The sequence below is a fragment of the Aulonocara sp. 'chitande type north' Nkhata Bay genome, linkage group LG3 (assembly GCF_057382095.1).
Source record: "Aulonocara sp. 'chitande type north' Nkhata Bay isolate Kocher_YH1m ecotype deep benthic linkage group LG3, A_spYH_male_GT1.1, whole genome shotgun sequence".
Classification (NCBI taxonomy): domain Eukaryota; kingdom Metazoa; phylum Chordata; class Actinopteri; order Cichliformes; family Cichlidae; genus Aulonocara; species Aulonocara sp. 'chitande type north' Nkhata Bay.
The window spans coordinates 41,907,329-41,933,644 of NC_141346.1; the positions used below are offsets into that span (position 1 = coordinate 41,907,329).

At 43.0% G+C, this 26,316-nt stretch overlaps 1 protein-coding gene across 4 annotated transcripts in view; it reads left to right on the forward strand.

Moving 5' to 3' along the window:
* Positions 1–26,316, forward strand: part of nwd2 (NACHT and WD repeat domain containing 2) — a 57,949-nt gene that overhangs the window by 16,143 nt on the left and 15,490 nt on the right. For all 4 annotated transcript variants that reach the window (XM_086281284.1, XM_086281276.1, XM_086281270.1 and 1 more), the window contains exons 4-5: positions 9,186–9,302; positions 25,827–26,030. In XM_086281284.1, the coding sequence (XP_086137410.1) occupies positions 9,186–9,302; positions 25,827–26,030 (321 nt within the window). The remainder of the gene's footprint in view (positions 1–9,185; positions 9,303–25,826; positions 26,031–26,316) is intronic.

Below are 26,316 nucleotides of genomic sequence, written 5' to 3' on the forward strand. Positions count from 1 at the left end.
CTGGCACACACTGACACACATGTACTATGCCAGGTTGGCGAAACCCAATTCTCCCAGGTCCCTCAGCAGTTGACTCAGTTTCTATCCAGAACCTGATGGAGGATGGATTTGAGGAGATGCGGGGGCGGATAGGGCACGAAAATCCAGCCCAGGGGCCGAGGGCCGCGTCCTCATTCAGTCAACGCTCAACAGCAGCGGGGGGATGAGGTGCCATGATCCCTTTTTAACCATTTTTATTCCCAATGTTTCCTGCTCTCTCTCTCTCTTTCATCTCCCATGTGTATGTGTGTGTGATCACTTTTTTTACATAAATTGCCAGGGTTGTGGTCCATTTATGCTCAACACATTTGTTGCTTTTGCACCAATGTGACATCATGGTCCGTTTTCAAATCTTTCCCATCACCGTTGCAGATCTTCCACCAGGAGTTCGGTGCCATATGGGCATCGTATAAATGCCTGTACAGGTGGACTCGTTCACAGTCTTGCCTCAAGCTTGTCTATTTTAAAAAATAGCTACAGTAGCAAACAAGCAAGGTTACAAAAATTGAGAGATGCATGACCTGCCGGAGTGACAACAGAGCACGACTTGTGCTTGCACGCAAAGAACAAAGAAGTAGCAAAAACTGCAGTTCCTTTAATGGCCACTTGAGGCTGGCTCCGTCCACACGTAAACGGCGTTTTGGGTCACGGAGATTTTTAAAGACTCCTTGCAGGGTGGAGATTTTCGAAAACTTTTTGCGTTTAGGTATGGACGAGGAAAACGGAGAATTACTCACGCCGTTTTTTTTATGTCATGCTACACGCGATGTTATTGTTTACAGGGGTTAAATTTCTGCAATGGCGGTTAATCAGCAGTTTTTACACACTTACGCGTCACTGTCCCTCCATTTAGAAAGACAGAGGCGTCAGAGTGAACTTCGGACGTGGCTTCAACATTCAACACAGAAGCTCTCACAACCCAAATCCCGACGTCGGTTTCTAACAAAATTGACTTTTTTTGAAAATTCAATTTATGTATGCTGTGTGCATTTTGTTCATTCCAAACTAAAATACTGTCTTCAGTTAATAACGTTTGAAATCATGAAGGCACTTGAAAAGTAACACAAAATTATCTGTCTTTCCAGAAAAACAAACACTTTCCAGAACTACTTAAGGTTTTGTGAGGGTACAAAACCCTGTTTACTCTTTCCATCCCAGGCTTCTAGACTTCTGATTGGCCAACATTTCATTTTTAGCCTTTACATGTGGACGGAGATATTTTTTCAAAAGTGCACATTTTTAAATTTAAAAAAAAAAAGCTAAAACGGAAAATCTCTGTTTATACAAAAACACCTGTGTTCGTGTGGACCTAGCCTTAGCTTTGCATTCATGCAGTTTATAAATGCAGCTTTTTAACCAAACTGGCTGATAAATTACTTTTCCACCCTTTCATCCATATGAGGACACTTTTCACTCCCAAACCAATGGATGACATCACAGTGCTACACCCATCCTTTATACTGTCCACCAGCAAAATAGATGGATAATAAATATATTGGTAACTTGCATCTTAATAGAGTTCTAATGTCCCTTGTTTTATATTTTTGTGAGTTTTTGTGAAGCTGCTCATGCTTATATGTTGTCTGCTGCTAACAAATATACTTCTATATACTTAGTACTCTAACATATTAAGAGAGTTGATTTTAAAAGACGGGTCATTTGCAGCACTTGACAATAATAAGCTTTTCTGGTGATCAAACCAGCATTGATGGCTTTTCAGCTTATTAGACACGCCTAAATCAAAATTAATGCTGAGCAGTCCAAGCCTGCCTCCATAAGGTTACGGTGTTCTGCTTTAGTTCGGATTGGTTCAGTGGGGATCTGATGTTAGAGGCTCACAAAATCTCCACAAAGGCCTTTTAAGAAAAAGGAAAAACACCACAGTGTTATTGTCGGGGGTCAGAAGCGAGAGTCCTCCTCGCCGTTATCGACCGGTTCCTCCTACCACATTGATTAGCCTATAGATTTGGTCCTTAGTCCAGTTTTTATTGTCAATTTCTCATCTCGTGCTGCTCTAAAATACCCAGCCCGCTTACTTCCAACCCATCTTGCATTTGTTAGTCTCATAAATCATGTAACAATACAATCGCTTCCTCCCACAGACTGAAGTCAAACTGAATCTCGAGGCCAGTGGAAGCGGTTCTGTTAATAATGTGGTTGCCAAACTTACTGGCCGTCTCTCTCACACACACACACACACACACACACACACACACACACACACACACACACACACACACACACACACACACACACACACACTCACCCAGTGCAATTCCAATAAAAGTTTTCTGGCCACAGCTGCGCAAATCTGCTCAGCGGCTGTCACTCTGACGGCTTTTACATCTCCCAACACAAGCGGCACGACGAGAGACGAGATGAGGGGTGAGACGACGTTCCGCGATGATTAAAAAGCCTATTCATGCATTCTATTATGCTAAAACGAGGGGTGGGGCTGTCAATTTGGCTTCTTCGGAAAAGATGTAGTGCTCTCGAAATATGTCACACGCTTAAAAGTTTTTTTTTAATCCGTTTCCGTGCACGAGTTTGCGGGAAAACGCAGGTAAAATTGGACAGAAGCGATTTCCCGGGAGACATTTAATCACGTTCCTTCCGTGTCTTCCCACCGAAACTCTGGTAATAAAAAGCATTTCAAAAAGCCTATAAGTATAGCAGGACTTCTGGTTTATTTATCACTCTCCGTCTGTTTACCTGGATGCCAATATTTCCAGATTTTGTGCCTTCACACGTGGGCAGCAGGCCGCCATCTCCGTTCACATCTCTTTCATCTCTAACGGAAACATGTCAGCATACCAACAAACAGCCCCCACAGGACCGATACGACAACCAACAAAGATAATCAGAATCAAATATAAAACACAGCTCCAGTCACATAGAGAACTATTCACTCCACAAACACAGGACCCCTACCTCCGCCACGACGGTTGTATGTTCGCTGCTGTCAGATGCTTCAGAGGAGAGCGTTTGTGGGAAATTTGATGGACAGAAAAATAAGTGAGGGTGGGCTGTAATCACAAAAGCACAGACCTTATTCTAATATTTGCGTGATGATGATTAAGACGTTGCATATTTACACGAATCACTAAATATAAGCTGCTCACATTTGCTTTCCAAATGCCATCCAGCAACACCTACGCTTAATCTCCTGCACTCTTAACCGTCGGGAGGTTTGAGCTCACCTCAACCTTCTTATAGCCGGTGGCCAGCCTAACTAAGAGGCGCAAAAAATAAATAAATTAAAAGAGCGATGTTAGCCAGATGATGTTCTTTGGGCAATGTTTCCTCGATTAGAGAAATGAATAGACTCAGAGCAACTGGTTCCCACAAGCGCAAGCGGTGTGTTTACACTTGCTGTCAGGTTTATGAGTGGTTAAAATGCAAAACAGCTTGTATGCCCCGGGATATACAGTCTCTGAAACACTTTAATTCATCTCAAACTGCTTATGTTTTGCATAACTGTTTCTTTGCCGTCTGCAGACATTTCCACATTGATTGGGCCATGGGACGTCTAAAAAAGAAGCATATTCTTTGTCCTCACTCATAGCATACTAGTTCCCAAGCCAGGTATCCTGACTCCACAATCAAAAGGATAAAGACTGAGGAATCCCAAAGGCGAGATTAGCTGCAGGAATAATAATTTAATTTCAGATATTTTGCTTTGTGGTTCAAGTTTGAACCTCCCAGAAGAGGCAACTGCACACTTTCAGACAAGTTTTAGAAACTGAGGCACATCGGTGCATTCGGCTGGCCCACAATTGCTGCACCTCTGCAAGCAGCTTTGCAACCCAGCTCCTGGCTTTCATCCTGTTCCTCCTGCGTTTCATCCTGTCACATCCGTTGCTTCTCCTCTCCCCCCGCCTTCAGGCACGGAGGTATTTAGCTTACAAGAAGCAGACTTATTCTCATTCACAGCAGCGCGCGCAGGCCAGCTGGCATAAATGGATCCTTTGTTTACGACTCCACAGTACACCCACGTTGGTCAACAGGCCTTCTTTTGGGTTTTGCTTATTGGTTTGAGGAGCTTCCCAAGCTGCGCCCGCTCTCATTTAGCTCTCAAGCACTTCCATCTGTTGTGGACGCCATTAAGCAAACAAACCTCATCTCACATTAGGAACGCTGGTCCCAGCGCAGAGTTCGACAGCCTCTTAATAAGAAGAAATGTGATTTTGTTTGAGGAAACTGGCATCCTCGGAGTGCACCGTGCAGAACCCTCTGCCATAAAATATACATCTTCCCCAGCCATTTTTGCTAAAAGCCCACTCCCTCTTCTGCTGCTGATCTTATTACCTCACACTTTTGACAGCTCTCGGTGGCTGAGCTGCAACATCTGAAACACTGTGCCCAAATTACCCCGGTGTGTCAGTGCTTGACAGGTTTTCCTCAAAGTCATCTTCTCTCTGCCTTCATTATTGACAGCTTTAGCCTTTAGAGTCGAGAGTTTAACCTCTTATCATTGCTAAAATAAGAAAGTAACCACAGCATTAAGAGAGCTAACATAAAAGTCAAAATCTCTGCTTAACCCCATCGCCCCTTAGGTGGCCACTTTGTGTTTAAATCACTGCAAGAAATGTATATTTGGGTATGCATTGGGTGCTAAACCTGAGCTTTCCAAAATGGGCCGGTATTCATCAAACATTCTTAGAGATTTACTACATATTCTTAATAAAACTGCCTGCAGCACAGAGCTTAACATATATTCATGTTAGAACTGTATCTATTTTTACCCTTGTTTTTTTTTAGCCTGAGAGTGCTTCTGTTGGTGGGGTTTTTTGATTACAGGCCCTTTTTTTCCTGCTTTTCCTGCATAATCCCAAAGTCTAATAGTCCGACATTCAATACATTAAAAAACAGGAAAAAAAAAAGGCTTCTCCTGCTCTTGACCCGCCACGGGCAAACGCCTTCCAAGGGCATTAGAAAGCTGCTTAGCAGAAGCTGCTCCATCTCTTACGTAAGCAACGGCACCCCCACCACTCTAGTTTAGGGAAAGCGTGGGGAGAGGGAAAGCTATCAGAGAGAGGAACGGCAAAGACAAAGTTGGCATAAAAGAAAAAGCGAGAAGGAGGGCGAAAAGACACAAGAAAACTGTGAAACGGTTCCAGCCAAATCCAGTCCCACTGGAAGCTTTCTTCATCTAACCCAATAAGCCTTCGTAACTATTCCCCCAGCCAACTGCTTTCCCTCTTAACTTCATTTACGTGTCCTTGCCTGTTTTGGATCGACATTCCCCCTGACTGTTTTTGTTGTTTCTCCCCATCCCTCTGTACTCCGGTGAAGCGCGGCAGGTGACGGGGCAAATTTAATCAGTATATCCTCCCCCACGCACATGCACGCAGTGAACAGATATGACTAATGTCGTCATTTAGCTTTTAATTACAGTGCATCCTCCCCAATCACCTGCTGAAGCCCAGTAGGAACCTATCGTAATCAGGGGCGCTCATCTCACTTCATTCCTCTTCCCTCCGGTCTTTGTCAACACGCGGACGATTGCCGTCCCCCGCACACGGCCATGGGAAGTAGATTAGTGGCGCTGATACGCAGTGACTGATGATGCCAAATGATGAGTTTTACACTACAGGCCAACTCGACGGATGCTAATCATGTGTTCCCACTAACGAGTGGGATAGGGGGTTTTTTTTCAGTTTTTTTTCTTTTTTCAACTTATAGTCTTCTGGTAGTTGAGGAAAAGGTAAAGGGTCTTTCTCTAACGAAAGCCACAGTTATTTATGTTTATGCAAGCGGTGCCAAATTAATTTGTCTTTTTGTCATAAACTGTTTTTAAAAGATGGACTTGGACATTCGTGGTTAGCGTTTTTTAAGGAATTGTATTGTGATGAAGAGGGTTGGGTCTCAATCGCAGTCTGGTGGTCTCTGATATAATGCAGGTTTAAGGTACTTCCTTGTTGGCTTCAGATTTCCAACCCAGAATCTACATCCTTGTTTTATACCGGTGGTCCCAAAACCCCGGAGTCGTTTGGTACCGGGCTGCGAGAGTTGAAGCTCGGGTGTGAAATTTATGGTTTTCAGGGTTTTTATCGTTAACTCGGTTTCCCTGGGATGTTACTCTTGCAGCTCTTACAAATTAAACAAACACTGCACAATCATAGGGGGAAACTAGCTAACTTTTAAACCCCCTTTATTATGTCTGTTAATTTAAATAAGACCATCACTTACAAAATAGAGCATTGGAGTTTATAGACTTCTTTGCAAACGTTTCTCTTTTTAACCAGAAGATGTGCCCCCTGCTGGCCATTACATAGAAAGCATATTCAAGGCTACTAGCTTCAACATGGGAAGCAGTTTCCGTCTTTCATGTACAGTCTGTTTATTTACCATCTAGCTAAAACAAAAAAAGAAGATATTCTCTGGTTATAGCATCTTAAACTTGAGTGGTTAGAGCAACTGGCTTGTTTTCCAATGATAATATTTGCCTGCCTGAGGCTGTGGAAGAAATAAATATGCTGTTGACAGCTGTCGCCTTTCACAGTAATACAGCTGCTCACAGGTGCACAACAATCAAGCAGATGAGCTGAGGCGTAGTTCCAGCCCTCCTGCTGCTCTTACCAATAATGGGAGAAGCGAATATCTCCCAGACACTCTCAATTTCTTTGCTGTCCAGTTATATAGGCCTGCCAGTCACTGCTGTTCTCTGCCAAGCTGCGGATGTGTCAGTCATTGTGCCAGGCTAAACTCATTTGAACTAGCAAGTGTGGTGAGCAGCAGAGCATGAAGGAAGACAGCAGCGATGCTGTATCACTTTGGCTTCATCTCAACCCTCTGAAAAACCTCCTTTTTGCCTCTTACGCTCAGCAAGCATGCAGTCAGTCTGGAAAAACAGCTAGTTACGAGCAGCAGAAGAGGGATGAATCATGGGATGATGCTCATACAATAAGGCTGCTGAAACGTGAGCTCCAAGTAGTAAAAGGCCATCATGTGTAGCCATCCATCCATCCATTATTCTTGAGCCTTCACAAGTCAGGCCCAATCCAGCGGGCTGATTTCAGGAAGATGGTAGTTGGTGAGCCCTGAACCAGCAGCATCGTGGTGGAGACACACACTCACATCTTTACAGGCGTTCCCTCAGCCTTCCCTCATCTACTGAGAAATCCTCCCTGCGGCGTGTTTATAGTTGGATTTGTCTCAACTGCCAAAACTTGTGACAAATGTGTTGAGGGAGGATGAGTGTGTGTGTGACTGGTGTAGTGGGTTTCATTGACAGCAAGCAGGTGTGTGTATGTGTGTGTTTAAAGAAAGTACTGGCTTTGCTTCAACTGATTTGCAGACTTTAAGCCCGCTGATCCCCTTTTGAGACGTTTTGCTTTGTTTAATTATACGTGGTCCCTTTTGTGAAATGACAAAACTTGGCATCAGTTTTCCTTAATTTTCCGTGAATACATTACTACTTTGGTTAAATGATTTCCTCTGTTTTATACGGCTAAGCTTATTATGCTTCAGTGTGTCCACAGAAACTGGCCATTCTGTAAGTTTTTAAATTATTGCCAAACAGAGTTTTCTGGGATCTGCAAATATTCTCCAGCTACAGCACGAAATCCATAGTTTTATTTTTTTAAAAGAAAAGGAGAACGCTTCAGTGAATTATTTATTCTTTTCTTATGGAGACTGATTATGAGATTAGTTTAAGTAAGCTATAGGATGTTAGATAATGATGACTGAGCTTAATGCCAGCCCGCCTCAGCTGATGGCTCGTTTACCACTGCAAGCTGCTTTGCAACCCACTCTGTTTGATGTGGCATCATAAGTGTTGCTGTTGTGTCCTGCTCTCTTCTGAAAGGTTTTCTATAAAAACTACACCCTTACTGCTTCCATAGGAATTAAGAAATACACTTAACTGATCATCAGTAATTGTGAGCACCTTTATTAAAGCATACATTTTGGCAGTCGGATGGTCTTCACACCTGTAGTTGGTTTACATTGGTCGAACTCGTGATGTTGATGCGTTTGTAAAGTTGTAGCTTTGGTTTAGTTTCTTTTGTTTGTGGGTGACAGAATACAGGGAGAATTTACATTCATTTTATGGTTAGTTGCTGGCCCGTACTGACGATTTGTATACTCTGCACATCTATAGTACTCTGGTGCATCCCAGAAAGTGAAGCATACCTGTGTACGGTAGGTGTTTAGCTTAAATTTTCAGCATACACCTGGTAGTTGGCTCAAATCAAATTCACACCATAAACAGACTGCTCTAGAGCTCGGTACCGGGCCACTACCACCCCCTCTACAGAGTCTTTGTGTGATTGTTTTGGTCCACACCCAGGTGTAATTACTGTGTTCACAAAGGGAAATCAAACCTGACTTTGATTCAAACTGACTAAACTCTGCAGGTGTGAAAACACCCCAAGAAGAACTTGGCAGCACATTTTAGGTTTGCACATTTGCATCTAAACAAGCAACAAGACGTCTGAAACGACGTCCTTTAGAACGGACGAGACTAAAGTGAGGACGTTTGGCCGTAATGCACGGCGCCATATTTGTCGAAAGCCAGGAACAGCATTACAGAATAAACATGGTATACCAACTGTCAGCACAGTGGTGGAGGAGTGGGCTTGTTCTGCAGCCACAGGAACTCGGTACTATGCAGTCATTGAATTGACCATATACTCCTCTGTACACCAGTGTTTTCTAGAGTCAAATGTGAGGTCATCTGTCCCACAGCTAGAGCTGAAACTGGGTCATGCAACAGGACAACGAGCCCAAGCACAACAGCAAATCTGCAACAGAATGGCTGAAAAAGAAAAGAATCAAACTGCTGTCAAAGTCCAGACCTCAGCGTGACTGAAATGCAACTTCAATGAACTGAGGCAGCAGCGCTGTAAAGTGGGCTAAAAATCCTCCACAACCATGTGACACACTGATAAAATCATTGCTGCTGAAGGTGGTTCTACAAGCTATTGAGTCATGAGCCATGCTACAGTAACTGTAGCTCCAAAAGTAGCACCGAATTTAAATGAGTGCAGATGGGAATAATAATATATTTTGCCTAAACTGGTAATGAATTATAAAGTATTAAGCTGCTGCAAGGCACAATTTCCAGAACAATAATGATTCTGCATGTCTCTAATTTGTCTTTGTTCTTATTAAAACTGAGAATTGCTTGTTTGCGTGTTCAGGTGGTGGACCTGTACTGGGGGGTCGATCCAGAGGAGTGGGACAGTCCAGAGCTGCAGCGACTCAGAATGAAACTCCTGGAGGAATGTCTGAAGACCTCGGCTGGACCGTGCTTTGTCGTGAGTATCGTGCACTGCGTAGGTTATCCTTTTTAATGATCTGTTGACTTTGTGTTTACACGATAAGTACAAAAAATTCTGTAAAGAAAGCGTTTCCTTCTGCGACTGTTATTCGTTTCGTTACTTGCCTCTGATGTGGGATTAAAACTGGGCTGTTTTTGGGCTCACGTTCCTTTGAGTGAAATCGCATTTTACTTTTAGACCTGTCTTTGTGCTGAAACAAAGACTTTGACGAACCTTCGAAATCCTTTTGGGCAGCTTTTGTGTGGAGTGTGTGTGCAATCAACGTGTGTTTATTCTGTTTGACAGCGGACAATACGACAATACATGGGCCGCCTTTTTTCTGTTTTTCAGCGTGTACAGTTGTTAAAGGGGCCATCCTCCTTTCAGAGAATAGCATTCGAACAGTAACAAAAATAAAACTACCTCACCAAAGTAACAAAAATGCTCTGTCGCCTGTCAGCATGAATGATATGACAGTATTTCCTACAAATGGCGATTGTATTAGCGCTGGAAGCTCAATGCAAACTTAAAGATGCGCTTAAAGATGTGAAGACCTCTGGAAGGAGAGAGAATGGTGTGATACATCTTTACGCTTGACAGTTCAGTGATCTTTTTTTAGATAATTTTAGGGCACATAAAAAGGAAAAAAAAACAGGCCCAAGGAGGAAAGGATGGAGACAGGACTGCACCGAGGAAAACGACAGGAAGAGAAATTGATGGTGAATTATTCAAATGGAACAGATCCATTTCTAGAGGTTGAAATTGAGGTGAGAGATCACAGGGAGACATAATGCATTATGGGTGTAGCAGGAGCGCTGGTCTCTAGAGGGAATAATCCCCATCCTCGGAATGACTTTTGTATTTCCTTCTTCTCCTATCGTCCACGCACTGCTGCCTACTGCTATTCTAATTCAGCTGTTGTCATCGCCGTCTGTCACAAACACATTTCACTACATCTCAGATTCATCGTACCTCGTATCCAGTGGAGTGAGGCTACTTATTTCGAGCACTTCCTCCAGCTGATTAAAACAAGACACCTAATGCCGCATGGGGAAATTTCATTCGCTGGACGGATACAGTATATTTAATAGTTCTTAATATGGCATCGAGACTCCTAACTCATCAGTTTTCTTGAACGTAAACCGACCTCAGCCCAGCTGAGTAAGTAAGTGAGAAACCAGAGTCAAGCTTTTGTTTGGAGCTGTAAAATGAAGCCTTTGCAGTTAAGGGTTGCAGTTCCTCAAAAGTCCACTAAGTGCACATCAGCCTTGAAGCATGAGTGCTATAACCATTGTAAGCGTTTTGAGTGGATATGCAACAGTTTGCAAGCTCAAAGATTTCTATGGAAGTGCACTTCTTGCGACATCTTTTCTCCCGGCACTCTGTCGCAGCATTTCCCAATGTTTCTGTGATATAGCGTCAGCCCAAGCAGGCTAAACTGGCCTAAATGATCACATGCGATTTAAAAGGAAGTGGCACAACCTCCTCTTTGTGCCGCTGCCCGGTGTTTGTCGTAGTGTTGAACACGCCGCACTGATTTCATTCATTCCTGTCGCCTCTCCGCTCTCTGTCCCTGCTGCAATTTCACCAATTTAACCCCAACTGACCTCCGAGCAACACCACACTGCACACTCAGGGAAAGTAGACACAGGTACACACACACACACACACACACACACACACACACCCCTTTGTTCTGTCTCCAATCCACCTTTCTTCTTCTATCCTACTTTCCAGCGTACAAACAAACACCCTCACAGGACGTTGCAAACAGAGCACAGTGACCTGAGGGAGACTGAGAATCACCTCGGGTGTTTTCTAACTTTGGGTGATCGAGACTGTTCCACACACCCGTACACAAGCATTCACACATCCTCCCCCATCTGGCTGCTTAAATCTTTAATAGAATATTCTAGTCCTGCGCTCCCCGTGGTGAATGTATTTATGCCGAGGAGTCCGCAACACCTCCACAGGATTAAGTCCCATTCAGACTTGTCAAAGCCAGCTGCTGCGCTCCCTGCAGCGCGGCTCCCTGTCATCGCCACGCAGGCCGTTCGGGCGGGATGGCGGCCCCGTTTCCAGGACTGGGTAGCTCAAAGTGGCGGCGGCGGGCCCTTTGATCTGGGACTTGGATCCTCATTTATGACAGTTCTGGGTTGTCTGAGCTGTCTCTGGAGTCCCGTTTATTTTTACAGGGCGGTAGACCTAGATATATATGTGAGGATGGGGAGCATGTCAACAGAATTTAAGGTCTTGTTGTTTCAACAACAAGGTAGGTCGTAGGTTTTAAGGATGTGAGGCTGTGTGAGGATTCAGTTTTCTCATTTTGCATCCTTTACGTTTATTTATCTTATTTGTTTTTGTATTTTACATCCTTGCAAACTCAGCTGCAGTCTCTCGTGGTTTCCAGACACAGTTATCTTCAGACCTTCTCAGGGGCTGTCCAAGTGTCACCCCAGCTAACACACATACACAAACACGTGGCAGTAAGAGGAGACTTCAAAGACAGACAGGTCTGCCGGGTATGCAGCCCACAATGACTGTCACAGAGCCCAGTGCATCGACCAGAGAGGAGGGATGGCCAGAAGAAAGGAAAGAGATGAAGGAATAAACTATGAAAAGCTACTTTTTTTCCTGCATGCAGACACTACAGAGGGAACAGAGGGAAAGGATTGACGTGTAGTGTAGGTGTGTTTCTTGCTGCTACAGAGGATCTGTGAAACAACAGGAAACCTTTTACACTTTGTTTGGTACGTACATGGCTCTCTACATATGCTTCCATGCTGTGCTGTACTCAGATTCTAACTCACAGCTTTGACACCTTGTCTAACATATCTCGCTTCTAATAACTGAAACAAAAACGTTCATTTTCTCTCTTGCCACAAGGGGTCGCCACAGCGGGTAGCGCTGCATGGTTTGTTTGGCAGCTTTAAAGCCATTCCTGACTGATCTGTGCCCAGTGAATGCAGTAACCACGACACCATTGCATGCACTAACTAAACTACTGCAATATTGTGCTACTGAGATGGCCACATGTTCACATTCAAATCACAGCAACGGTTGCCTCAAGGTGCTTTATACTATAAGGTAAAGATCCACGTTTGTTCTCTTACTTCTCTCTTCTCTAAAGTTACCTGCAAGCTCGTGTGCATTCGATAATCAGACAATCCTCTCACCTTCTTGGCAAAGTTGAAGTGATTACAGATGAGACCTTTGATTGACATGTAACACCTTGGTAAACACAGTAAAGGCGATCAGAGCTGGGAACCATCAGCAATAAAGGGATGAGTGAATTGTTTCCTGTGCAGATGCCTCGAGCCGTTCCTCTCTCGAGCTACATAAGTTTAACACGTTTCTGTTGCTAGCATCCAATAAGAGCATGATATAAGTTATAGATCATGGTTGGGCAATATGTGAAGTTTTCAGCAGATCAAGCCACAACCTTACAGAGTTCTGCAGTCAAGTTTCAGCTTAGTTCAATTTTAGTGCTGTAGTGAAACACAAGAATAATTGGCTCAAGGTATTTTACATTGTAAGGTGAAGACCCTACAGTAATACTGAAATGGTTGGACGTGGGAGTTACAAGTTAATTGTTAACCAAATAGAACAACCCCAACCAACCTCCCTGAGCCTGGCTCTGCTGGAGGTTTCTTCCTGTTAAAAGGATCCCACTATCGCCAAAGTACGGAGCCCCGCAAGGGACATTGGAGAAAAAAAAAATAAAGATGAACTTCTGTGAGATCTCGCTAAAGTTTTGCGAGTTCCTGAGCTACTTTTGCGAAAAGTAAAAGAAAATTAAAGAACTGGAGAACACTCGCACAAAACAAAACACATCAAAATTCAGCAAACTAACAATGATGTTGCTTATATAAAATAATTTGCAAAGCAAATAAAGAAAACAAAGAGAAACTACTACGGCAGTGTGAGCTTTCCTTCTGCAGGAATTCTTCTCTTTCATAACAGTAGTTTGATTTCCATTTAAGAAGCAAAATGAAGGTGGGCTGAGAGCTTCGGTCTGGCATCACAGCTTTCAATGATGAGGTGCAGGTGTCCCAGCTGCAGCACACACATGCAGGCTGTTTTTAATTAGGATGACATGCCTCCTCATTTCCTGCCTTTCTATCATCTTAGCCCCTCCCACCATCAGCTTTAAGTAACGTCAGAAAAGCTGCATCACCTGTCACACACAAGCATCACCTGTTTATAACACAGACTGATAGATGTCAGTGACTTTGTTTCTCAGCTGCTTCTTCAGATCGTGGCGTGATGTTGCTTTTTGGGATCTTTCAGCCTGCTTCACGTCATCACACAGGCTTTGTTGAGGTGATTCAGCAGGTTTGCTGTAATCAGGCCTGTGTGTGTCAAAAAAATGCAGCTAATCACAGTTAATTCATGATTTAACAAGGGCGGGCAGTTACTTCCACACATGGCCAGGTACGCTTGGATCTCTTTTTCTTTTAAAAAATGAAGACATGATTTTAAAAACTGCATTTTGTATTTACAATGTGTTTGATGATCTGAAACATGTCAGTGTGACAAATACGTTTTTCACAGCGCTGCAAGTGTTAGCGAGAGAAACACCAGAGGCACGGCGAGAATGTGCGACCATCTAGATTTGGAGTCGCCTCACTTCATAAGACAGGCTCGACTGTTATATAACCAGCTTTGTTATTGGATGTGTCAGTCTTTCTTTATGAGTAACAGCCACATGCAGCGAGCGTCACTCAAAATGCACAACTCAACACAAGACAGGTGCCAGTGCGGGGCTGTGAAACAGACACACACACACCTGGCTACGAGGGGCTTTTCTCTAACCTGTCGATGCAATAAAGCTGGTCTCCATGGCGATGGTAGGGGTTGGCATGGTGATGGTGTCACTGACCCGGAGATTAAGCATGACAATGAGCCATGACTTTTTTTTTTTTTCCTTTTCCTTTTCCTTTTTCTTTTCTTGTCCTTCGCTCTCCAGTGGTCTCAGATTTCCCCCCGTTACAAAAAAACTAAACTAAAACTTGACGATCGCCTCAAGGGAACGTATCAGCAAACTGTTCCGGCTCTGCTTCCCCAGCTTTACTGGATGTAAGAGGATAGTTGAGGATACTGTAGCTCGTGTTTGTTTCCCACTGCTTCTCCTCCATTCAGTTAACATGATGTAAGCGCTAATACGATATCCCAGACCTCTTTTCTTCAATGATACTGGAAATTATGTCTTCTTGCTTGTGGAAAGATTGCTCCGATTCAAGCGTAGCTTCTTGGACAGTGTGAAGTGTTTATGCAAATCCATCCGACGCGCTTATTCTAAGCAAGTTTTGGCCACAGAGTGTTTGTACTGAGGGTCAGGATGCATACTGGTATTAAACCTACCCAGCTCTTGACTGCACTGATAAGCTGCTCCTCACAGCTTCAGAAAATCAAATGCTTTTCAAGTGGTGGGAACATTTCTTGACCTTTTATTTCTTTATCTTAACCTTCAACTCAAAATCCAGATCATCTACTGTTATTTTAGTCCATCTGGATATATTTTCTTACTCTCCTGAATGCATTTGTTCCCACTCAGCTGCAAATCTTAAAAAAAAATCATGCCACAGAAAGGCTCATGAATTTCAAATGGGTGCTGCAGTTTTTTTTTTATACAATGCATTACTCATGCAGGAGTAATTAGGATATATTTTAGGGGCTTCTTAAAGCAGCAGGAAAACATGTGGGACTGAAATATTGTTCCAGTGTTCATTTAAAGAAGACCTCCCATGTGCAAAGCTCAGCCTTCAGACAGCTTTAGATGCTGAGTTTGAGGCAGTTTTCTTCACTCGTTGCCTGTTTGATGTCAAAGGAAGTAAATACCCTAAATACACAGAGACACACAGGTTGCAAAGAAGCTCCGCCCTCCTGTTGCTCATACTATCCGGTCGTTAAGTGATGACGTGACGAATCCTACTTCCGGGCCTAAAGTAGTCTGCGTTTAATATGGCTTTTGTGTTGTTAACATGTTTAATGTTATGTATTTTCTTCTATTTAATCTCAAAAAGCTCCTAAAACAGTCAGTGATCACTGTTGACCTCCCTCGGCTTTTATTACCGCTAATCATTTATTTAAGCTCAGTTTTTAAAACCTTAGGATGTAACTACAGCCCAGCCCATGCAGCAGTATATGAATGACTAACCTCGTATTGTGGATGGATTATCTCAGTTGTTCTCCTGGCTGAAGTTTGGTCCTTTTACAGCATCCTGCCATGCGATTACATTTGTTCCTGACCACCGACAACACTCACGTTAACTTTTATCGAGTGGAAAAAAAGTTAGCTTGTTTATATTATGCTAACATAGCTGTGTCGCTAGCGGTCACGTAGCACATCATTATATACCAGCTAGCCAAACTTCAGTAACCCTACAAACGTCACTGCTGTTTAGTTTTCTGTCTTCATTTATGCTGGAAGTGATAACAGAGCTGTACGTTTTAATTTGTTTCCAAAACCCCGCAGTCAGGACATGCTATATTGTATTTAGATAGAAGCTAGCGAGCTAACTTCCTGCTAACTTCTAACTCCGTTAAATGTCATAAATTCCGTTTTCATGGATGTCTGGATGTTAAACTCAATTGTTACACCTGGTAGAGCAGAACGCTGATCATTTTATTAAAGATGAAAGACTTTAGACAGTTTTTCAACTCTCAGTAATGCCATAGTGATCGTTTGATATATGGACCTGCAGCGGAGTTTAGACCCAGACACGGCTAGTGACGTCAGACTTAACGACCGGATAGGCTGTCACCAGGCCATTAATGAAGTCATATTTTTGAAGCCTCATTAGATGAGATTAGTTTTTTCTTCTTGGCATATCAAAATTGTAACAAGTGAGGGGGTGCATCTGAATTTGAACCCACCCACTCATTCGCTAATGACTTGTTAATCAAATCATTAGCCAATGAGCAAATCCTGGACAACCCTCCTTTCTGACACTCAGAATGACCCAAATTCACAAAATGGATCATAAACTCTGCAGGAAGTGTTCACAGAGTCAGCAGGCCGTTTCCCCAGACCAGTGAAACCCAAAGTGTGGGCCCGGGCCCCTGGTGGGCTGCAAAGGTACTGCAGGGGTGTGAATTAAGTGAATTTAAAAAAAGGCAGGTTCAAGGCACTTATGCATTTGGATTCACTTACCATATTTCATATTATATACTAGCGTATCATACATGTACTTTGAAATCTGCATTTAAAAGTTTCGCTTTTAGCAGTATTGCTTTTTTTAAAGCCACAAGTTACCGTACATGGATGAGAGAGTTGAGTGCCCTAATCAGCTGGTGCTGTTTAGCTGGGTTATCAAACTGGATTTATAAACTGCATATGTGCAATGCACAGAGATACATATCAGATTAGTGCTAAGCAACTAATAAAAATCCAAGAATTTCACTCCCCCACATAAAGCACAAACATGTTGGGTGGATGCAACATCATAACATTCGTTAGATAATACGTTAATTGTGCTCCAAATATAACAAACAGCATAATCACATTGAAGAAGTCCAATTCAAGTCGTGGATGAGTCTCAGCTGCCTGTGTTAGAAGACCTATCAGTCACTCAGTAATGGATCGATGGGCTATAAAAAAAATTTTTCACCCCACTCCAGGAAGCCAAAACTAATTTTAGGCCCCAAACATGCTTTTTCATGCTGTAACACAGGAGTCCTTTTGGAGCCAGTCTCAAGTAGATCCTAGAAAATATGCTGTTTTTGCACTTCTGCATTGGCGTCATGTATAAGCTCTAAAGGCTGGTTTATTCTATCTATTTAGGACAGCCAGTCAGAAGAAGTAAATGGACAGTAGATGAATCAGAGGAGAACGTGACTGCACCAAGAAACAGTATGACATGGATAAAGAATACACAAATCAGTTCAGATTTGAACAGTTTTTTAACCATTCTGTTCTAGTGAAGTCAAAATGATGGTGAAAAACTAATTTCTTGCAAAATTACCATGACGATTGGCACATACTACATGCTGATAGGCTCCAGTTTGCACATAGTGAGATGTAACACAGCTCTCAGTGTCAGAAAAAAACGTTTTTTTCTCTCATCATCTGCTTCTGTTCAGAGCCATATTTCCCTCTGCTGTGCAAAAGCTTATGCAGCAAATACCCGAACAGTTGACTGTGTGTTTCATTGATTAATTGACCGTGTGAGTGATTGATTTGCTAATTCATACTGTAGCTGTGCACAAAATCTTTGCTGCCTCTCTCAGCTGGCTCATCAGATAAAGTGCACTTAGTCAGAGTATATAGCCCCTTACCATCACCCCCCCACCCCCCACCCCCACCCCTTTCAAGGATAAAAAAAACAGAGTAGAGAAAGCGGGAGGGAGGCAGAGTTGGCACTGCCATTTGGCCACTGTGTGCTTTGCTATTGCCACTTTGGCTTCATGTGTTTTCTGCACAACCTAAAGTGTATTAAGAAGTAACTTCTCTCAAAAGACTAGCATATGGAGTGACACACTCACACACACAAGAAGGAAGTTGTCAGCTTCCAGGCAGTAATCCACCATTGCGTATCTGCTCTCCGGCTAAGACACGGGTGTTAAAGCCACCCGGACAATATTTGCAATTTATTTGTTTCTTCATTTACAGTTTGACTTCAGTAAGCTAAGTAGGTGACAGAAGTGACAGACGGGTGGATTGGTGTGAGTGTCTGTGTCTGTGTAGGCATCTGAACACCTGATTTTGTAATTTTGATAGGAAGCATCAGATGGTTTTATCTTAATCCCCATCTCTACACACACACACACACACACGTGCATGCACACAGCTACTCCATTCACCCTACATCACTGGGATGCAAGCTGACAGAGACTTTGTCAGCAACTTGGAGAGTGACTGTTCTCTCCTCTCTCTACCTCTCTCTCTCACACACACATGCACGCACACACACACTCAGTATTACTATAGCTCAGCCCAGTGCCTCCATCCTCTCCGACACATCACTGCAGTGCCGTGAGTCACAGAAGGTCATCTGAGGTAGGCAGATGAGTTGACCTGCAGGGCATTTCAGTGTTCACAGGTTCCTGGAAGATCTAAGCTGCACCTAAACATTGATTCTGAAATAGGTTGATCTTACATAACGTAAAAAAATGGCTGGATCAAAATGGTCACTGCCCACCTGAGTGTCCCCAATGTGGATAACTGCTGAACTCTGTGGCTTTCTCCATGTGCCTGAGCAGCGTGTATGGTGCTGTAGCAAGAGGTGAGTTCAATATAGAGTTTGGAAGAGTGGAAGAACATCTGTGTTTCTTTTGGCTCTGAAGAAAGCCATCAGCTAGCTTAACTACAAAGACCAATGGCCATTCATTCTAAGATCAATTATTATTATTATTATTATTATAGTTCATTAGAGCACATCCACTGTATTCTACTCTGTTGTACTTGCTGCTACAATAGAGCCAGGCTACTTTAAACTCAATCTGATATACAAGAATAGGCAGTGCTATCCAGTTTTTAAAATATGTTTGAAAATACAAATGCTGAAATACAAATTTAACCTCCAGATTTAATTAGATTGTCCAGTTATTAAAGCAAATAGACTCACTGCACGAGAAAAACAAATTCTCACAGATTCTCACAGCTTATGTCAGTCAGACACATAGAGTTACATTTATAAAATCTTCAAGGGACCCCAACAAGATCACTTTAAAAAGGAAAACGTGATCATCAGTTGGTTTGAGTGTTGTTTTAGTTCTGTACAAGCCCACTGGACACTTTCTCCTGAGAAAAAGGAAAAACTTTAGGCACCTTATTAGGTACACCTGTTCAACTGCTCATTGGAATAAATACCTAATGAACCAATCACATAACATCTCAGTGCATTTCGACATGTAGACATGGTCAAGACGACCTGCTGCAGTTCAAACTGAGCATCAGAATGTGGCATGGTTGTTAGTCTGAGTATTTCATAAACTCCTGATCTGCTGAAATTGTCCCTCACGACCATCTCTATGGTTTAAAGAAAAAGGTCTGAAAGTGACCAGAATGCTTCATACTGACAGGAAAGAAAGAGTAACCTAAATGCAGAAGCGCGTCTCTGGACAAACATTGAACCTTAAAGCAGAAGACCGCTCCGAGTGCGACTGCTGTCAGCTAAAAAACAGGACGCTAAGGCCTCAGCTTTGGTGGGCTCACAGGACATTGTTTGATCTGATGAGTCTTGATTTGTGTTGCGACATTCAAATTTTAGGATCAGAATTTGGTGTAAACAACAGGTGTTGTGGTGTAATGGTGTGTGTGTTGGGGGGATTTATTGGCACCCTTTGGGCCCCTTAGTATCAGCAGAGCATCATTTAAACACCTAAATACCGTTGCTAACCATGTCCATCCTTTCCGATCGCTGCTTCGATCAGGATAAGAAACACATGTCAACATGAACCTGGAATCTGGGACGTTTGGAACACCTCGTTGAACCATAAAGAATCAAAACAGCTCTGAAGGCGCAAACTTGGGTCCAACCCAGTGTTCCTAACGAAGAGGTCAAAGGGCAGTGAAAATCTTTCCAAAAGGCACCAACACCAGAGCACAGATCCAGTTTGGTGGCTGAAGGTTTGCACACTTACTTCCTGCACATGTATCTTCATGCTGTCCCAGTAGCTCAGTCTCAGATGTTGCTGCTTGTACAGAACACAAAACCTGTGTTATCACATTGATCTCAGTGAGGTTTCAGGTTGTTTCTTGGTTTAAGTAACAAAAGGAAATGCGATATTTTTGTCTTTGTTTTTGGAGTGCAAATGTTAAAAAAGACAAGAAACCACATGGTTTTCTTCATTCTCTCTTATTTGGAGCACTCTGAGCCAAACAGTTCATTCGTTACTTGAAACATTTTGGGCTTGGATCCAGCTCATGACACAACTGAAGATAGCGAGCAGCCTGCCCTACTTTTCTGTGAAACTCTTTATTTTGGCAGGAAGAGCAGGCGGGGAGTCGCGCACAGGGGGAATCCCAGCCTTCTCCTGACATTTCTTGCTTGTATTGTGTCTGTCTTTTAAATTTGCCTGGCACTTATTTTGCTCTCACATTGGCATTCTTGTTTTAATGGGCTTCTTGCTTTATTGGAAATAAAGTCACAGTAGCGCTAAGCCTGTTGTTTCATAAAAGCCCTTAGCTTTACTTTTTGTTGCCAGAGCACCATCTTTAATATGCTGTTGCACTCAAACACGGCACACCTCCTCCTCCGAAGCAACTGACACAACCATCTTGTACGTTCAAACGAACGCTCGCTATATGGACACAAAACTGGTTGAATGTAAATGAATCTCACTCAGGCGACGGTAGGCCGTCCTACGGACACATGCCGTCATCTGATCGTTCTCTGCATCTTCTCCCACTGCGACTGCCAAGAGAACAAGAAGTCCAGCGTGGAACGGCTTTGAATCGTCATTGAAGAGGGGGGCGTACTGTCGCCGTGGCTTTCCCGCTCATCGGAGCTCGCCGTCATTTGGCTTGTAGCTCGCACGGTTTGTGTCATGACACGTGGAGTAAAGATCAGCTGGTTTTACAAAGGAGGTCTTCTAGTATCTTATTTATTTTTGCTCTCATTGTCCTCAGATGAGGCTGATAGAGAGCAGCGAGAAAGGCGCCAGAAAATGGCCCAGATGATTTCTAGTGGTATTGAATGTGCTGTCACTCCAAAGCTGACGGGAAGCTCGACGGCTCACTGGAACTCTTGGCAGATATGCCACGCGGAGTTCGAGATAATAGCGGGATGAAGAGGCTGTGATTTGATTCGATGCTGCCTAATTATTCGTCCACTCTTTGCAGTGTTCTTGCATCTGACTTAGAAGATTGTGGATGAGATTGTGGGTATTGGCTTGGCATATGATGGTGATGATAATAACCTTTACTTATAGCACACAAATTCAATTTCACAATCCTAACTTCCACTTCCCTTTAATTAGTGCATTCAGTTCCTTTCCTTCAAAACAGCCCCGTCTGCTCTATATGAAAAGCAAATCTGCTTATTTTCCCTAATACTGCTTATTACTGGGAATTAGAAAATTTGGACCATGTCTGTGCATTTTACAGCCACTTGTCATTCAAATGTTTTTGTGCACCAGCAGAACAAATCTGTTTTTTGAGATTGTCGCTTATGTTTAAGGGTGCACTCTGCTTTATTTGAATATATATATATCTATTAGGGGTGCAACGATATTCGTATCGATATTGAACCGTTCGATACAGTGCTTTCGGTTCGGTACGCATATGTATCGAACAATACAACATTTGTAATTTATTTTATCAATTTTCCTTCTGACGATGCTGTCTGTGTTGAGCGCTCAGTGAATCTGCGTTCGACTACTCCGCCTAGGCTGCACTGTCGAGCGCAGATCCACTGAGCGCTCAACACAGACAGCATAGTCAGGAGGAAGAGCGCAGGGCAAGCTAGCGAGACAGAAGTTAAGCTCTCCTTGCAAGATGGACCTCCCCCACTCTCATTCAGATCTGGCGTTTGGAATTATTTTGGTTTTCATGTGACGTATGACCCTGAAGGTAAGCGAGTCATGGACTAAAGTAAAACAGTATGTTGGATGTGCCATGCAATGCTTAATTACATTGGTGTGAACTAGTGTGTTAGCGCAGTTAGCTCGTTAACGTGTTGGCCGTCTAGCCCCATGCACGGGGCGATCGGCGGTAGCTCGTTAACGGAGATTTGCCGTGTTGTGGCGTTAAGGTCATTTCAACGAGATTAACCTGAAAGCACTAGTGGGAACACAACGAATATGACTGCACATTTACGCCGACGTCATCCTAGTGCAAAGACAAAAACAACAAGCATGCTACTAACTTTAGCCGAGTCATTTAGACAGCTGTTAGCACAGGATTCTCCTTATGCTGCTGAGAATATAGCCCAGAAGAAGCGGATAGTATAGCTTTTATTTTGGAAAGAGACATTTCTCTGTAATAAACTCTCTTTTCCAAAGATGAGTGATTCCTCAATCAGATACAGGGCTTGCAAAATCGCTAGCCCGACGTCCTGGGGCTAGCGATTTTTCCAGTCGGGCTACCAAAATCTATCTCTGCCCTGCCCGTCGGGCTATTGTAGGAAGGAAAAATATATGTCAATGCTTTTGCATTCTTTCAGAAATGTAGCTGGGTAATTATGTCATTGGCATCGGTGAGCCACTGTCAATATGTGACATATTGAAATCGCGTTTGAATTTGCGCTTGTTTTTTTGCTTTCACTTTGCAATGACAGCACTGATCTGTGAGTGATGATAATTTGTGCACCAATTCCTCTGACATCGTCTTATTAATCGTTAGCTTACTATGCAAACATGACAAGTGAAATCTCCCGCAGCTTAAACATGTGAGAGGTTGATCGCAGAGAATCGCTGAGCTTATGTGAGTCCGTGTGTAAAAGTAGCAGTATATATATTTTAGTTCTGCTGAGCCAAATAAGACAGGTCAGGGTGAAGAAGTGACAGCCAAAGAAAAGCTTACCACAAAACGGAGAAGTTATGACAAATCAGACTATAAGGCAAAAAGAAAGTGCAGCTTTATGGTTTCATGGACAAAAGAATTTCTGTGGCTGCAATATGACGAGCTAAATAACCAGGGCTGCACATAAGTGGTCCGCAGGTGCGCATTCGCTGTCAAAATAAAAAACGCGCACAAGGGTTAGGGTTAAATTTAAAAACTGTACTTTTGAGTTAAAATATATATTTATAATTTTAATAAATGACAAATTAAAAAGGCATGAACATTATTTTTGTATCGAAAAAATATCGAACCGTGACACCAAAGTATCGAACCGAACCGAACCGTGAATTTTGTGTATCGTTGCACCCCTAATATCTATATATGTATATATGCTTGACTTTGATCACCCTCATGGTTACAGGTGGGCTGGAGCCTATTCCAGCTGCATGGAGACAGCAGGAGATGGGGTACAGCCTGTGACAGGACTAGAAGATAGAGACAAAGAGACAGACAACCATTCAGATATACGGGGAATTTAGAATAACTTGTTCTCATTAACTGCATCTCTTTGGATTCTGAAAGGAAACCTGAATACTTAAGGTGGTAAAACCACACAAACGCAGTCCAGCCAGATGGTGGATTTAAACCCAGACCATTCCCTGCTGTAAGGCAACAGCGCTAACCTCTGAAAATGTTCCCTTTTTAAGTCATTTTAATTGTTACTGTATTGAAAGCACATGTCAGAAGCAAGATTCAGGAAAAATCAGAACAGGTATTATAATAAAAACATCTACCTCAACATGCCTTATACACTGAGTTTCGAGCAACAAGGGCCGAGTTGGCAGCTGCTTTTTTGCATGAAGCTGAAGCCTAAATCAGATGCCTCTGCAAACTCCTGAAAAATAGTCCTGTGTAATATGGCAGCTTCATGCCTTATTTCCCTCTTCAAATGACATACATTCAGGTGTATATATTTCCATAATATATAAGAATGTTTGCATGTTAGCCACCGGGTTGGTTTCAGTTTGAAAGCAGGATGCAGACAGGTCTGTGTTTGTGCCTGCAGGAGAGTCGGAGCACTTTCGTTTTCATGCTTGCGTGCAGAAACCTGCCTGTGGACACGTACAATACTGGCTACCAGGCACCAAAATAATTTGAAGTGTATTTTTCTCATGTCATCGTGTTAGCATAGGTTTAGGAAATATTAAAAATACTGCAACGGTATTCATTGTGTACTGCCCACCCACTGCAATACAGATCAATCCCACTGGTTGCCTGTCTGCACCTCTGCATACAGCATGAAGAGAAAATAATGCATACCTGCCGGCCACTTCATTAGTAACATGTTGCTAGTGCTTGGTTGGCATAACAAGTAAAAAAAAGTATTTTTGTTTGAGTAAAAAGACAAAAATTTGATTGAGTTGTCACGAAAAAAAGTTTCTGAGCTCTGTGGGTAAAAGCGTATACTGCTTATCCACCTCATGGTGTAATCATCAGTCAACCTGACAGGTTAGCATATAGCATCAATATAGCAGCTGAAAACATCAAGTTGCTGCCATGTAATTAGCTCATATGCGCATTAACAAGCATCTGAACACACACACACACACAAGGCTTCTGATTGTTGAGTAGCCAACTCAAAGTCACTGCCTTGACCGATGCTCAGGAGGTAAAGCAACTCATCTACTCATCAGAAGGTTGACGATTTGCTCTAGTCTGTATACTAAAGTACCCATAGGCAAGAAACCGAAGCCCAAATCGCTCCTTGTGCAAAAAAAAATGCTTGTTAATAAGGCATGATGTATTAATCGCTTTGGGTGCTCATGTATAGTAAGAAGGCACTAAATAAGAAGCAGTCCATTTACCTTTTTAACCTCGTTTGGATCCATTCATAAATTCAAAAAAGTTTTATTAAAATAGTGCCAAATTGCAACAGCAGAGGTCTCAAAACATAAGTTAAAGATCCTACAATAACACAGAGAAAGCCCAAAAATCAGGCAGCCACCTGTGAGCAAACGCTTGGCAACAGTGGGAAGGAAAACCTCCCCTTTAACCAGAAGAAACCTCTGACTGAACCAGGCCCATCTGCTGCGACTGGTTGGGGGTGAGGCGAGGAAGACCGGACAAGAGACAGACTTGTTAGGGCAGCGGTCTCCAACCTTTTTGCGCCACGGACCGGTTTATGCCCGACAATATTTTCATGGACCGGCCTTTAAGGTGTCTCAGATAAATACAACAAAATAAAACCAGTACCGGTACCGAAAAAAAGAAAATTTATTCATAACACACGTGAGAAGACCCAGGAAAACCGAGTAAACGATAAAAACGATAACAAAATAACGCTGAAAAACGATAAAAAACCCGAAAACTATACATTTCACACCTGAACCTCAACTCTCGCGGCCCGGTACCAAACGACTCACGGACCTGAGTTAGGGAACATAAGTGTATAGAAGTCAGCAGAACAGGTGAAACAGTATTAGGACATTTTCATGGTTCTTTACCTGCTTTTTTTAATGTCTTGAGTGTTTCTGGCTCATGTATGAAGGGTTAAACAAACAGTAACTAATAAAATAAATAACTGGTGGAAAGCTTGTGTCTCCTTCTGTAAACTAAAGGTTTCTCTTTCACAGCGCTGTATGTTGTGATATTTGTGTGATAGTGATTAACTTTTGGTGAGCATTATTTCTGAACCCTCACCGAATAAATATTTCTGTGTGGGGAAAAGAGGCGCATCATTTCCTTACTGTAACTGTCGCGTAAAGCAATTTCCATCCTCCATAAAGCTGTCATCGCTCAGCACGGTGCGCACGGGAGTGGGGATTGCGGCGGCAGTTACATCCCTGCCGTCACAAAGTGGCTGCTTGATGTGCCCACCGCACCGCGTGTGCGCCCGTGGCTCTGAAATTGCTTTAAATAAGTCGCACTGTGCGCATCATTGACTTCGCCATTCACCCCGCGCCACTGATCCAAAAAATAGAGCCCCCGAAACTGTCGCGACGAGACGCATTTCCCGCCTCTCCTTCTCACCTCGCCCTCTTCCTTTCTCTCCTTCTCCTTTTTCTTTCCATCAGGGTCTGGTGGGAGAAAAGTACGGCAGCATCCGAGTGCCGGGGGAGGTGGAATCGGCGGAGTTTGAGATGATCTTGGATGCAGCGGTGGAGGCGGGGCTGGACACACACATCCTGGAAGAGTGGTACTGCAGGGATGAAAACTCGGTGCCACCCGCATACTACCTCAAACCCAAAGCCCAAATGCTCAAGAACTACCAGAACTCTGTGAGTCCAGAGCTTCAATCGCACTCAGTCACACTAACAGGAGGCTCCCGCTGTTCGTGTCCTTGATTTTTGTGTGGAATGAATTAAATTCAGCGTGCAGGAAAAAGAAGAGCAGCTGTTCTTTGAGGTCGATGAGTGAACTTTGTCTTTTTAAATGTTTCACATCCTTGCAAATCAGCCTGAAAAGCCACTTAAAGAATCTGTTAGCAACATTTATTTTAAATAAAACGTCCAAGGTCTGCCTTTAACTTTCAAGAAGTAGTACGCCTCAGTTTTCTTAAGTACA